Raw genomic sequence first — 14,733 nt, 5'->3', positions numbered from 1 at the left:
ATAAGTGGTTATATTATTGAGGCCTGAAAATTGGGGGGGGGGGGAGTAAGTGTTCTGTTTTTGTTTTGCTCTGCCAGTGAAAAGCAGTTGAATTAATTTGTTAGTGATGCTTTTCAACCAAAATGCTTTAGAAAGTGTCTTCAGATGTCTATGCACTCAAATTTTTTGATGTTTGTTTTTTCACAGGCTTCATGCAGTTTATTCAGTCAGTGCCAGTTGCAGAAGTTCTTGCTACTGAGGAAAGTATACAGGTATGTGATGTAGTACTTCTTAAGTCTTCTACTTGCTCATCAGGCAGTGTAAATTGCAGCCTTAGATCTTATGCATCAGTCTTCACAGTCTCTCCACTGATTTTTGTCTGCCATTTAGAAGACCGATGCAGACTTCAAATGCACCAGACTTTTTTTTTTTCTTTTTGCTTTAGAAAAACACACTTTAATCACCACTAGTGTCTCATGACCTAAGAGTAACACCATATATATAATTAAACTCTATCTTAGCTGAGATACTGAAGTTGTAGGTTTCCTGTATTTATGTATTCTTCTATTCTGAGATATTTCTGTTGCTTACTCAGTTGTTTTGATGCCTTGTTAAAGCATGTAGTAATGTTTTTTAGATTGAACAATGAAGCATTTTGTCCATTTAATTTTTGACATCTATTTCCATTCATGGTGGATGTATAGATACTGCACGATATGCTTTGGAGCAAATTTTCTGTAACATTCATCAGATTAAGTGGAGACATGTAATTGAATAGTGTCAGACAAAAAATCAGTGCAGTTCCAAGCATAGCATAAGCTGTAAAGGACCTCTAAGATCGTCTAGCCCAATTGTGAACTTCTTGCCACTATACCCATTAACCATGTCCCAGGTGCCACATCTCCATGTTTCTTTAACTCCTCCAGGGATAATGACTCCATGACCTCCTTAAGCAGCCTGTGCCAGTGCCTGACCACTCTTCTGAGAATTTTTTTTCCTATAATCTGTTTTTTTCCCTATAATCTTCTGTGGCACAGTTTAAGGCTGTTCCCTCTCATTCTGTCACCAGTTACCTGAGAGTAGTGGCTGACCCCCATGTTGCTACAACTTGCTGTCAGGTAGTTATAAAGAAGGGTAAGGTCTCCTCTAAGACTCCTCTTCTTCAGACTAAACAATCCCAGTTATCTCAGCTGTTCATTGTAAAATTTGTGTTCCAGACCCCAAGCCAGCTTTGCTGTTGAAAGCAGAGTTTTCAAGGTGCAGCCTCAGCAGAGTTGAGAACAGTGGTTGATCACCTCCCTCCTGCAGAGAACACTTTTTTTACAAGTGAAAATGCCATTGGCCTCCTTGGCCACCTGGGCACACTGCTGGCTCATGTTCAGCTAGTTAACTAGCTGTCCCAGACTGTTTTTTCACAGAATTTGGTTCAGTATGATTTTTTTTTTTTTCTGATCTGTCACAAACCTATCCCTGTGGAAATACTTTTGGATTCATGGTTATTAAGAAGTATATCCTTATTGTGCTATTTATTTTCTGAGACTATTTTAAAGATCTGCATTTCAGTTTAAACTTCAGATCTATTTCTGCTGAGGGTACAATTATGATTATTAAGATAAAAAGCAAAGATAGCAATATTGAATTAAATTGTATCTTGCTAGTTTTGATGAGAAGTGGGAGGTGGCTGTTAGCTTAAGATGTCAACTACTGGCTACTTGTGGTCTTGTTTTGTATCTTGAATTATTAATTATAAAGATCATGTTATGGGTCCTACAGCATAGCTAAGTGTGTTTATGACTTCCCTTCTAGAACTTCTTTAGGAAGCATGCACCCAGTGAGACTGGACCTCATGGGATAAGTGCAGAGGTGATGGACACATATGTTAAGAGTTGTGGTAAGTGACAGTACTACAACTGGCAATTTTCTGTCTAAAATATAATGGTTGGGGTTGATGAGTTACTGAGGCACTTCAATTTAGATGTCAGCAGCTGGACGACTATACATCTGCTTGCTTCCAGAGCCTCTGTTGTAGCAAGGGTAGACCTTGTTTATATAGCCAATGAGATCTGAAGTCTATTCAGCAGACCAGTCATTAAGTGCTTTGCTATTAAAGTTAGCATCCATTTTTAATTGAAAGATTCTAATGGACAAAAAGCTAGTCATTGATTTGTCAGGAATACAGCAATGTTCAGGGTTCCTGCAGCTTTCTGGGTAGAATTAGAAGCCAGGAGTTTTTCTAGTAATTAGCATCAGTGCATAGATTTTTGAGATAATGTAAGGGAATTTGGATTTTCTTTTCACCTAGTGCCTTTTTTGGGGTTGGGGAGGGGGGGTACACAAGAGAAGTATTGCAAAATATTTCCTCTTGTTTCCTGTTATGATCAAGGAGTCTGCAAAGCCCTCAAAAGGGAATGCCATTGACTAATGAAAAAAGCAGTTTTGAGTTAGACATGCAATATATGTTTCACTCCTCTGCCATCTCTCCTTCTCCTTGAAGGGATTAGAAATTAAAAATGCCTTTCTTTCTAGCAGTACTCTTACCTTTGGTCCCCCTATTTCATCAGTTAGATTTTTCATAGTTCAGGGAGCTGTAAAACATTTGTACAGTAATTAATCATGTGTATTTGTGGTAGAAGGTTCTAATTTCTGAGTAAAGCAAGTGATTTTTTTTTTTCTTTCTTGAGTGACACTGCTTAATTTCTTATTCCATTTGCATAAAAAGAAAACGTGGTAGTGTATTTTTTGTTCAGTAAATGGATGTGTAAAAGAAGTGTGAAAGCATGTTTGCTGTCCATTAAATTAGACAGAGTTTTCCTACAAAAAATGTCATCCAATTGTTACTCCACAGTGTTGTCTTTTTTATTTTTCCTGAAGCAGTCATTAGAACTTCTTAAAATGGTTCTGGTTAGTTAGTGGAAGAAATGAGTTTGAATTCAATTATAATTTATTTATCACATTCTATCTTTCTGCCTAACTTGTAAATACTACTGACATATGCAATCCTATTCATTTCAATATCTAATGCTTGTTTACAGTTTGATAAATATCTTTAAAAGGTTGAAGTGTGGGCATTTATTTTGCCCAGAGTGCTTTGAAGTATCTTTATCCAAGTATTGAAAGAAATAGTTTTTTTATATATATATTATGCCTGTAATTGGGTAACAAAAGTTTAATTTGGGCTTCAGAGTAAGTCTGAATTTTAGTTTATTACTATGTGTTATTCATATTATTGATAATCTTGATTATTCTTCCATGTCTTCTAATCCTCTGTGGCGTACTGGTTGTGAGTAAAAATTAAGAATGCATTATATGCTGTTGTTATTTGTTTAGAACTTGTTGCTCTCCAGAACAGGTGCTTGTATTGATACTTACAATTTATTTGTTGCAGCTGGTTATTGTGTAATTACTTATATCCTTGGAGTTGGAGACAGACATCTGGATAATCTTTTACTAACAAAAACAGGTAAATTCCTTTTAGTCGTATATTTTTATGACATTTGTTTAATTTCAGGTATGTGGGTAACGTTCAAATGTATTGGCTCAAATTTCCTTGTGGACTGAACCCTCTGAGTGTTGGAGGTCAAAATATATTCTTGTACTTTCAGTAGTCTCATCTAAGGTAGCATTTGATTCATTAAGTCTTAAGTTTAAATTTAAAGTGCTAGTAGTATAGAACCATCAAAGAGTTTGCAGGGGACATAAACGATCATCTAGTTCTAACCCCCTAATGAAAATCATGTGACAGATGAATAGTAAGGAAACAAGTAGATTAAGCAGGTTCTAATCCAATTAGGCAAGAAATAACTTTTAGCTGGTATGTGGTATTATTGTTTGTGTAACCACAACTTCTGTGTCTGAAGTCTGAATTCTTCTAAACACAAAAATGTTTGCAAACACTGGATTTCTGTACAGATTTCACTTGGTTTATTTTACCGTCTTGTATTCTACTTTGGCATTTTTTATACTCACTCACAAAAAGTGACACCTTTTTGAAAGTATTGTGGCCATAGGATAGGGTAAAACTTGTCTGCCTTTCCCTAAGGAACTAACCTAACCTGTTGCTGTTATCTTAAACTTGTACAAAAATCATACTTCATTTAAAAAAAAAAAAAAAACTTATTCAAAGCTGAAAAAAGGAATGCTGGAGTAGGTAGCTGTTCTGACTCGGAGTATCAAAATTGATCTTTATCAAACAATTGTCATTAAATTGTTAAATTGCATGTTAGGATATCTGAAAAATAGGAATTGAAAGCTATTTCAACATTTACTAATTTCATGCCAGATGCATTGTAGTATTTTATGTACACAGTTGCTAATACAGTAGATGTTAAGGCAAGTGTTATGAGTAGTCATGTGGAATTAGACATAATCTTCATAATTTCCCTGAGATATCCCTGATAATTCTCTCTAATTTGACTTGCTTATAAAAGAAATGGTTCTGTGAACTTTTCAGATGTTTTTCTAAGAAACTGGAAACATAATGCAACCCTGAACTGGGAATGCCACATGAAACCTGGCAGAGCAGTGTTCACTTTAAAGTTTTTTCTTGCCTATGAACTTTTTATTTATTTGTGTTTGTTTGTTTGTTTTGTTTTTTTATTTATTTATTTTTAGAAAACCAAGCCTCTGAAAAGTAAAAGTCCAAGTATTTTATCAGACTAACTGATGGTTAGGATCAATCCAGAGCCTTGCTGAAGCTGGGTTTTTATTTTTCCCAGCTATTCATAGAAGGGATTAAAGCCTCAATGTCCTACCTCTTACAAATTCATGGTTGAGGGAGCAATAGTCATTCAGTGAGATATATCACAGAATCATAGAATGGGTTAGTTTGGAAGGGACATTAAAAAATCTGATAGTTTCAGTCCCCTGTCACTAGACTAGGTTGCTTAAAGCCCCATCCAGCCTGGCCTTTCAGGTGGAATTCTAGGTTGATCAGATAGGTTGATCAACACGGCAAACTATCTCCTGGAATTTCTGTTTCAGTGCTTAGTAAGCATGCTTACTTTTGAAACATAGCTTCTGTTGGTGTTTTGATACCTTAAATATATTCATTTACTAATGAAGAAGACTTAGATGTTGTTTATAGTAAAGTAAAACATCTTTTGAATGAGAAAAGTATAAATATCTTATTTGTGGAAAAGAGACATATCCACATGAATGGCTTTATAGTATGCCTGAAGCATATGTTACAGTGACTCAGAGTACTTCATATGAAAGTGCTGGAAATTAATTCTGGTAGAATATCTTGAAGTAAGCTTGTGGGAAAACAACTAAAGCAAATATATTTTCCCTTATTTGATTACGATTGTGCAAATGAGCATTTAAAAATCTGTCAAGAAGTCCCAATCATTTATATGAATATGGATAGAAAATACTTTTTATTACAGTTACTGTTTGCATAGTCAGACTGATAATAATTTAGCTTTTTTAGAGGAAAAGCTGCGTTAGGAAGAAACTACTCTGTAGCTCACTTTGTCATAATGGAAGAATTTAAACAGAACAGCAGAGGGCAGTGCACATCCACAGTAAATTCAGAGCTTGCAGTTTTCATTTGCTACCTTTGTTCTCGCACGAATCAAGACATTGTAAGTTGGGAAAGCTAACTTCTCAGCTTGAGGAATGTAAGCTGAAAACACCTTTATTAAATGGTATGGTCATATGTACATACCTACTTGTCTGTATTTAAACAGTTGAATTTTTTGAGTATCTCTGAACTATAAATCCATGTCTTTTATTTCTAGCACTACAGAAATGTGTCTCAGGGGATCAGATCTGTTTCACCTCTTATTTTAAGTAACTTCCCTTTCTGTTTGTTTGTTTGTTTTTATTTTTGAAAGGCTTAATATCATAGGTTTGGTAACAGTCATTCAGGAGCTGTAATAAATCAATTTACAGATAATTGTATAGAAACACCTTGCTATGTAGTATGAAATATTAATCATAGTGAAGGTGTCTGCGCCCTGGCAGAGTTTGCTGAGAAGTTTCCATCCTTGTGGATATATTGAAATGCTTTTTAGATGTGGTCCTGAAGAAACTGATCTAGGTGGCATTACTTGAGCAGTGAAATTGAATGAGATGTGCTTTAGAAGATCCGTTGCAATTTGATCTATTCTGTGGCATAAAATTTGAAGAGCAATTCTTGAAATCAAGTTAGCTTTTGTTTTGTTTTTGTTTTCTTTTTAACCAATCGAGTTATGTAACTCCAGAGACTCTCAAGTGATGACGACGCAAATTTTTTTAAGGTATTTCAGGACTGAAAAACCTTACTCAGTAGTTATTAAAATATCATGAAATCTTAGAATGACTTGGTTTGGAAAGGACCTCAGATATAGATGTAGTTCCAACGTCCTACAGCAGACAGGGCTACCAACCGCTAAATTTGGCATTTGATCAGGTTGCCCAGGGCCCCATGTGACCTGGCCTCCAGGGATGGATCATCCATAGATTCCCTGAGTAGCCTGTTCCAACACCTCTCCACCCTTTCGATGAAAAATGCCAAACATCTGACCTAAATCTCCCCTTTTTTACTTTTAAACAATTCTGTCTTGTCCTATCACATCTATCTGTGTAAAAAATACAATTTTCCTCCTTTTGATAAGCTCACTTATAAAGGTCTCCCTTCTTCTGGTGCAGCCCTGAATACTGTTGGCCCTCTCAGCTCCACCTATGTGCTGCTGGCTCATGTCATTTACCAGGACCTTTACTGTCTTTTCCACAGCTTTTTCATGTACTAAATATATTGGATGTATTCAGATTAAAACTTTTGGTATATATTCTTAGTCATAGCCTAAAAATTTGCTGAATATTGAACCATAACTAGAGAAACTATGACAATAATAAAATATGGCCTCAACTTATACTTTATTTTTATTTATATACCTCGTGTTTAGGACTGAGGTATAAGTTGATGATCTTCTGAAGTTCCTTCCAACCCCTACAATTCTGTTTGTGATTCTCTGTATGAACTGATGTATGCTCACAAACATTCATGTTAATGTTTTTGAGTGGTTCAGATACACCTTAGTTACTAATTTGTTATTAATTAGTGCCTCTTATTCCTTATCTCCAGAGCAAACTAAGAAGAGATTTAATTACTGCTGGAAGAGTTATTCTTTTATTCAGCTGTTGTCCCTTGACTCCTCAGCTCTTCATTATGACAGATTTGGACAAGTGAAGTGAAAACAGACCCTCCCCCAGACTCCTTAATGAAACAGTTTTTATAATGCAGTGGAGATGTGTCTGTATATATCAATGTCTACTTCAGAAAACTTCTAATATTTCTTTTTGTGAACTAACTTCTGTAACAGTGTGGAAACACTATTCATGGATGTTTTTAGCAAAATTAGATATGCCAAAAAAAAGTTTGCTAATTAAGAATCCTCATGATCTCTCTTAGAAAACTGAACATGATGGACTTTGTTTCTTGAGTTGAAGAGTGCTTATGACAGAACTCGAGCAGTTTTCTCTCATGATGGAGTCCGTTATTCAGTGATGTGGACAGACAGATGTCTTTCTTGTAATGGTGGGCTCAAAACTGAACACAGAGCTCAAGATGCAGCCTCAACAGAGCTGTTTTCAGAGAGATGAAAACATCTCCCCGCTCCTGCTAACAGCACTATTCCTCATACAAACTAGGATGCCATTGGCCTTCTTGAGCACACTTCTGGCTTATGTTTAGCCAGGCATGAACCAACACCTCCAGCCAGGTCCATTTCTTCCAGACAGTCTTCCACCCACTCCATCCTAAGTTTTTAGTATTTCCTGGGGTTGTTGTGGCCAAAGTGAAGGACCTAGCACGCAGTCTTGTACTTTACCCATTTGGCCTCAGCCCAGCAATCCTGTATGTCCAGATTGCTCTGTAGGGTCTTCCTATTCCCTTGCCCTTCAGCCTTTTACTAACATTGCTAACACCTGTTTGTTGCTAAGTACACATAAGCTAAGTAGGTACAAAAGTTGCCTCCTGGATTTGGAATGAGATGTATCTAATTTTTTTTGTCAAGATAGTGCTGTAGTAATGTTGTAGGCATAGTTGATCTGAGAAGGGTAGAGCTCAAATGCAGTAATTTGTATTTTACTATTAGGAAAATGCAGGAGAAACTTCAGCATATTCAAAACAAGCTTGATATGGTAGTCATGTTAACTAAAATATGAAAAATGCTAAAAAAAATAAAAATATTAATAATCTTAACCTCATTCAAAGAAGGGATTTTAGGACCATAATTCTTATTTCCCTGTGGTAAAATTAACATATGACTGAGGTAACATATTGTACGCCACAGCAGCCAAATGGAATACTAAAAACAATTTAGTATGTATATTAATATTTTTATTTGATAACAAGTTCTTAAGAAGCAAAGTGTTTTTTTGTTTGTTTGTTTTTAACTGTTATGAATGAATTAGATGTTAGCTTTAAGTCTGTTAGCTTCAACTTGTTAGCTGAAGGTACAATCCATATAAACCTTCGAGAAAGCAGTGAATTGTGTTTATTAAAAACACTTTATCTTCTAGAAATCGTACCTGGGATTTATTTGTTTTTTATTACTGTTTGTTATCAATATTTGATATGATAAGAATTGCTGAAGTAAGCAATTACTTCACCTTTTGTCTTATAGGGAAACTATTCCATATTGACTTTGGGTATATTTTGGGCCGGGACCCTAAACCTTTACCTCCCCCGATGAAGCTGAATAAGGAGATGGTGGAAGGCATGGGAGGCACACAGAGTGAACAGTACCAGGAGTTCCGTAAGCAATGCTACACAGCCTTTCTCCATCTCCGCAGGTATCAATATTATTTCAATGCTAAGTTATGTGAGCTAACATAAAGCAGAAGAGTAAGCAAATAGGGGAAGATATTTATGTTGAAAAATCAAAACCTGTCTACATTCCTAATTCAAACAGGAATTAATATGAAATATAGGAATGAAAATAGCTCGTATAATGGGGAGCTTGAATGTGGTTGTCTTAAGATCCACTGTTTTGCTTGTTTAGTAATCTCAACAGCTGTATCATAAATTCTGTGGGGTATGAAGTTGTATCTTGTATTTTGGATGTTGTTTTGCCCTTAGGCAGTCTTTTTCTGTAATTACTCCTTATCAAGTAACTACCCACTTAAATCGTTTGCTGCTTTGCTTCTTTTCCCTGCTTCAGTTTAGATCAGTGTGATCACAATCAAATTCTTTCCCCTGAGAATGTCATACATATACTTAACTGGATGAAGGTCCTGCAGGACAACTATAAGCTGCTGTGCACAGTAGTCAAGTCAGTTAGTAGCTTCTGTAGATACCTGCAACAAGTTTAATCTTTTTAGTTTTTTTACTTACAAGCAAGCAAATCACTCTTTTAGATTTGTTTCAGCAGAACGCAGGTGAGCACACTTGTGGCCAAAGATTGACTCAGTGGTTAAAGTACATCTTCCGTCAATATCCAGATGAACCTCCAAATATGTGGGAAAAAATAACTTGTATGAAAAGAATGTAAAAGTGCATGAAATCCCACAAAAAAAAAAAAAAAAAAAAAAAAAAAAAAAAAAGATGCAGGTAGTTTTCCTGCTAATAGTGAAATGAAGTAAAAATAAGGATTTTTTTTTGTACCCTATTAATAGGTTAAAAGTAGTGCAGCAGAAAGAAAAATAATGATGCAATATTGGCAAATGATACATATAAGTTAAGAGAACAGTCAGAATAGCTGACATGTATTCCAGGTTCTAAATGCTACTCAAAATTCTTTGATAATACTGTATTTGTTAGTTTTCTGACAATTCAGAGTTGTTTTTGATGATTAAACCTAACTGTTTAAGTAGAAGGGTCTGTTATATTGGTGAAGGATTATTCATTGCATTAACTAGTTTTTGTAGCTATTTGCTACAGAGATCATAGTTAAGCATGAAATATAACGGTGATTTTTTAATAAAACTAAACTGCAAATTAGTATGTTTTCATTTTAATTTTGTAATTGTAGTTGTAATTATTCTCTCCAATGTTTGTTCAAGATAATAGGAAAGTATTTTTAAATTGTTCTATATATACATTTTCAAGGCTTTTAACATAGAAGGATAACATTGGTATTAGAATAAGTATGATATTCAACAGCTAGAATTAAAAATGATCATAATCACTTGCTTAATGGGTTAGGAAAATAATTGGTAGAGAGGAATGGCTTACCTCTTAACTGTTCTGTATGCTGATGCCAACCTATTCAGATATGCCTTCTGGCGAAGTATGGTGAAATCATAACCTCTTTGCTAAGTTAAATTTCACATACTTGTGTTTGTCATCTTTTTCAGTTTGTATTATTCTTAATTTCCCTGGGTTATAGACAATCCTCTGCATTATTCAAGTTCTGCATCTCAGTCTTCTAGTGTTTCTGGTAGGATGTGTTTCAAAAATAGTTTGAAACTTGTAAGAGGGAAATTTTTCTCTTTGTTTTAGAAAGGAAGTAGTTTGTTACATGATCATTGTTGAGGGCTTTTTGTGGTTCTTTTGTTTGTGTTTTTATTTATTTATTTTCCCCCAGGAGTTGCATCTTTCTACTTTATTGAATGCTGATCAGTTCTGTGTGTTTGTCAGCAATACTCTAATGAAGTAGCAGCCTCTCTATGCTAACTCTGCTGCAGGGCAGACTATGGCTGGAGAATTTTCATTCTCAATTGATGTGTAGCAGCATGTTACGCTCACTGTACATGTTGAGCTTACGAAAAAATATTCAAGTCCTGTTGTGTCAGCTTTTCCCTTCCCCAGTGAATTCCTAGTCTTAGGATCCAGTAGGATCCAGTAGGAAGGAATTTAACATCAGCATCTGGTTTTGTTTTTTTGTTTTTTTTTTGTTGGGGGGTGTGAGAGATTCTAGTTTCTGTTACTCCACACCAGGTTTGATGTTCAGTTTGAATAAGTGGTTATGGGTAGGAAAAAAAGAGTAGTTAGTAACTGTGGGCCAAATCTATAACTTGAACTGATATTTGTTCAGTCTCAACAAAAAAATCCTTCTGAGGAGACCAGTATGTTCTTCCCAGACTATTCATGGTGGTATCATGGACAGAAGAGGGGTAGTAACATAACACAGAAACTGTAGGTAACAAATGTAAAGGTGTGTAGGAAGGACTGACTCTGAAAAGGCTGTAGCTGGGCAATGTAACCACTATAGCCTTCTAGAAGAAGGGGGTTGACTGTTAAGAAGGGGGGTTGATTGTTAAGAGGGAATATGAAACAAGTGGGGTCAAATCAGTATTTATTAAGATTTCACTATAAAGAACAGCTGTAGGAAGAATATGTGCCATAGTATGTTATAGCTGGTTGGGACACAGTAGTGAATATAAATATGCATGTCTGGAAGAGACAAAATGAGTTTTAGAGGGTCCCAGACAAGACTGCAGGAAAGATTATCCTGTTTTAAAATTTAAGAATTTATGAGTCAATTTAAGTAAGGAGAACTTTGTTTTTGGACCACAAATAACTGTGCTTTCTCTGTACTTTCTGTCCCATCTTTCTAATGGAACTTGGCTGCAAGATTTATTCACCCAGTGTTGGTTTTTGTTTTTGTTTTTTGTTTTTTTGTTTTTTGGGGGGGTGAGGGGTGGGAAGACGGAAAGCTGAGTAAGTTTTATTTCTTTTTATTTTAATCTGTACTAAAAGTAATTTGAAACTTCTTAGAAGAATTTTCTCCAAACAGTTCAAAATAATTGCTTGTGTGCTAAAGAGTTAAACCATATATTGGAATGGCCTAGGAAATACTAGTTCCTGTTAATAATTAAGTGTGAGAGATTTTGTGGGTTAGAATTCTGTGTTCCATACAGTTGCCAGCTTTTATATATTCTGAAATTTTCTAATAGGTTTTGCTGCTATGAATTCATTTTCTATCATCTTAAAACCTCCTAGTGCTTTTAGGAAAGTAAAATTACAGGTTTTGAAGATCGTTGCATACATTTTTGTCTATAAGGAAACTATTATCTCTTTAGAGAGTGTAAAGGAAGTTTCAGTTCATGTTGTACGGCTTCAAAATTATCCTTTCAGAAAGCAAACTACAGTTAATTTCCTGTGAGGGCAAAATGATGTTCCTTAGAAGATTTGGAGCCTTGTTAAAGTTGAAAACTGCTGTCTTTTCTCTTCAAATGGTTCTAAATGATAGCTGCTCTATCAAAGTTATTTCAGCTTAACTAGGCAACTACAGACGTGGTTAAACCACTTACCTTCAACCTGTTATGGCTAGAACCCCTGCGGCAACATGAAAAACTACTCCTTCTTATTGCGAAGACTTCATCTGTTGGTCAATTTATATAATACTACTACATCCTTGTTTATATGGAAAACCTTTGAATTGATATTCTAGCATATGTTTATTCAAATGTGTGAGAATAACATATTATGTATGAATTCTCTGAAACATTACCAACTCATACTAGGATGATTTAATTCTTTCTATATTAAATTGTTTACAAAATGTTTTCTTTTGTTCAGTCTGCAAAGTGCATTTACCTGATTTGCTCCTCTACTCAGGTACTCCAACTTGATCTTGAACTTATTTTCCCTTATGGTGGATGCCAACATTCCAGATATTGCTCTTGAGCCTGACAAGACTGTAAAAAAGGTAACTGGAAAGCTTTCCTTGTCCTTCAGTGACTAGACTCATAACATCATTATATGTTTGATCACTTACAGTGACTTGCATATTACCTGTGAACTGAGACTACATCATCCTATTTTTTTTGTGGACTGAAATTGCCCAGCATGTGCTCCCTTGTACACAGAACTGATCTTTATTGTCCTCTGAGCCCATGCGTAAGTCTGTTCTAGCACTCTGTTCTGAGTGATATTTCAACATTCTTCTAAGAAAATCTTCTGATAGGTGAAGTGGTCAATGCTCACTGTATCATGGAAGTCTGCAGGGTTCTAAACTTTACAGAACAGTCACAGAGGGTTTTATAAAAGAAATCTTCATTACCAAGAAATTTTTGTTGTGTAAACAAGCTGATCAATGAAAGATATCTCCTAATTCTAAACTTACTGCTTTTTTTACCTTTCTGAATCATTCTTCTCCATTTAAATTTCAACAATAGCTGGCATTAAAAATACTAGATCAACATTCACATAATCGTCATTACATTTACATTTAAAGCAAATGTTGTGGGTGTTCATTTGTTTGTTGTTTGTTTTTTTTTAATAAAATGATTTATAGAGGAAGGCTGTTTTAATACCAGTAGAGACTTTGTGGAGCCTGTGAGTCCCGTGGAAATCACTTACGTGTAATTTTGATTCAAGCAGTCTGTTTTCTCTAAAATAGATTGATCTTCAGGTTGGTTGGTTTGTTTCAGTAAGCTACAAATGCAGATTCAAAAATATTTAATATTTCATGTTCCAATACACTTCTTTTCAAGAAAACTGTATTGTGATGACAACCAAATTTTTCCTCCAGCCTGTATGAGTTTGTGCATTTCTTTTTAATGTTTCTTAGTTTCAAATTGATACAAAGAGTTTGCGTAGTCATTTGATTTCATTTCTAGGGAGGATGACATTTTATGTTTGTTTGTTATTTTTTTTTTCTTTCTGTTGTTGCTAAATTTATTGTGATATCTATCTCTGACAATTCTGGAGCTTCCAGATTTCATTACCCTGATGAAGTCCATTGTTTTCTTAGAGGCATGAAGAGCTAGAAGAGAAGCAAAGAGGCATGTATTTCTCATAAGGAATGCAAATCACTTGCACATCTTAGAATAGTATACATAGCCTTTACCATTAGCTATACATTTTCAGTAGCGGTGAACTGTGTTCTGTGCTTTTAGAAATATGCACCAGTTTCATATCCACTGTTTCATAGCTGCATCATATGTCAACAGCATTTCTAGGAAGATGCTGTCAAATTATACAGTCAGTGTGGTAGAACAGTCCAGTCAAAATTGGCAGTGTGCACCATGGACTTTGAACTGGTAAGGGGCCGTAAATATTCCATGAGCATCAATAAATATCAGTGGATTCAGTTCCACATGGAGTAATTCCACCTGTTCCACCCCTTTACTTCCTACACTTTCATTTTAAATGACATTTTGTCAAACTGTCTCTCTCTCTGCTTCCATCTGTCACACAGCAACAAAATCTAATGGAGTATTGGTGAGAAAGCTCAACCTCTTCTTCCCTACCATCAGTATCCACCTGTGACATTATGAGCCAACATCATAAAATTAGAAGTATTTCTTTCAGAGCAGTCCTCATATTTATTCAAGTTTGGTCTATTCCTTTTTCTCATTAGTCCTTTTGTCTAAATATCTACTTTTGTCATTTGAATACTTCCGGATTCGTGCAAAAATGGTACTTTATGATGAGATCTATAAAGAGCAAGTAAATAGAGCAAAAAAGGGGGACAGTCACCTCCCTCTCCCTGCTGGCCACCTCTCCTTTGATGAGCCGAGGTACAGTTATCCTTCCAGACTGCAGGCACAAACTGCTATCTCATGTCCAGCCTTTTGTCCACCAGTAACCCCAAGTTCTTCCTCGCAGGGTTGCACTCAATGAGGTCTTCTCCTAGTCTGTACCCATATCTATTATCTCTTCTCATTTGTCCCAGGAGATACACTGTCCTTTATCTGCCTCTTCTGTCCAGTGTATGTAAAGTTACCTTTGTGTTGATTTTCATATCCTTTGCCAAGTTCAATTTCATTTGCTGCTAGATCTTGTTCTTGTTGTCAACGGAGCTATGTTCATAGCAATTACATAAGTGCTTTTTTTGTGTGTGTTTTTCTGTTTTTTTTTTTTTAAGAAGAAATATTAGG

The 14,733-nt window shown here is 35.4% G+C and overlaps 1 protein-coding gene across 2 annotated transcripts in view; it reads left to right on the top strand.

The window, feature by feature from the left end:
- PIK3C3 (phosphatidylinositol 3-kinase catalytic subunit type 3) overlaps positions 1-14,733 on the top strand; it is a 52,661-nt gene that overhangs the window by 27,083 nt on the left and 10,845 nt on the right. For both annotated transcript variants that reach the window (XM_015848239.2, XM_015848240.2), the window contains 5 exons: positions 187-251; positions 1,786-1,870; positions 3,365-3,439; positions 8,589-8,757; positions 12,467-12,557. In XM_015848239.2, coding sequence (XP_015703725.1) covers positions 187-251; positions 1,786-1,870; positions 3,365-3,439; positions 8,589-8,757; positions 12,467-12,557 — 485 coding nt within the window. The remainder of the gene's footprint in view (positions 1-186; positions 252-1,785; positions 1,871-3,364; positions 3,440-8,588; positions 8,758-12,466; positions 12,558-14,733) is intronic.

The sequence above is a fragment of the Coturnix japonica genome, chromosome Z (assembly GCF_001577835.2).
Source record: "Coturnix japonica isolate 7356 chromosome Z, Coturnix japonica 2.1, whole genome shotgun sequence".
Taxonomy (NCBI): Eukaryota; Metazoa; Chordata; class Aves; order Galliformes; family Phasianidae; genus Coturnix; species Coturnix japonica.
The sequence above is the reverse complement of the archived record's forward strand: the minus strand, read 5'-3'. Positions and strand labels throughout refer to the sequence as shown.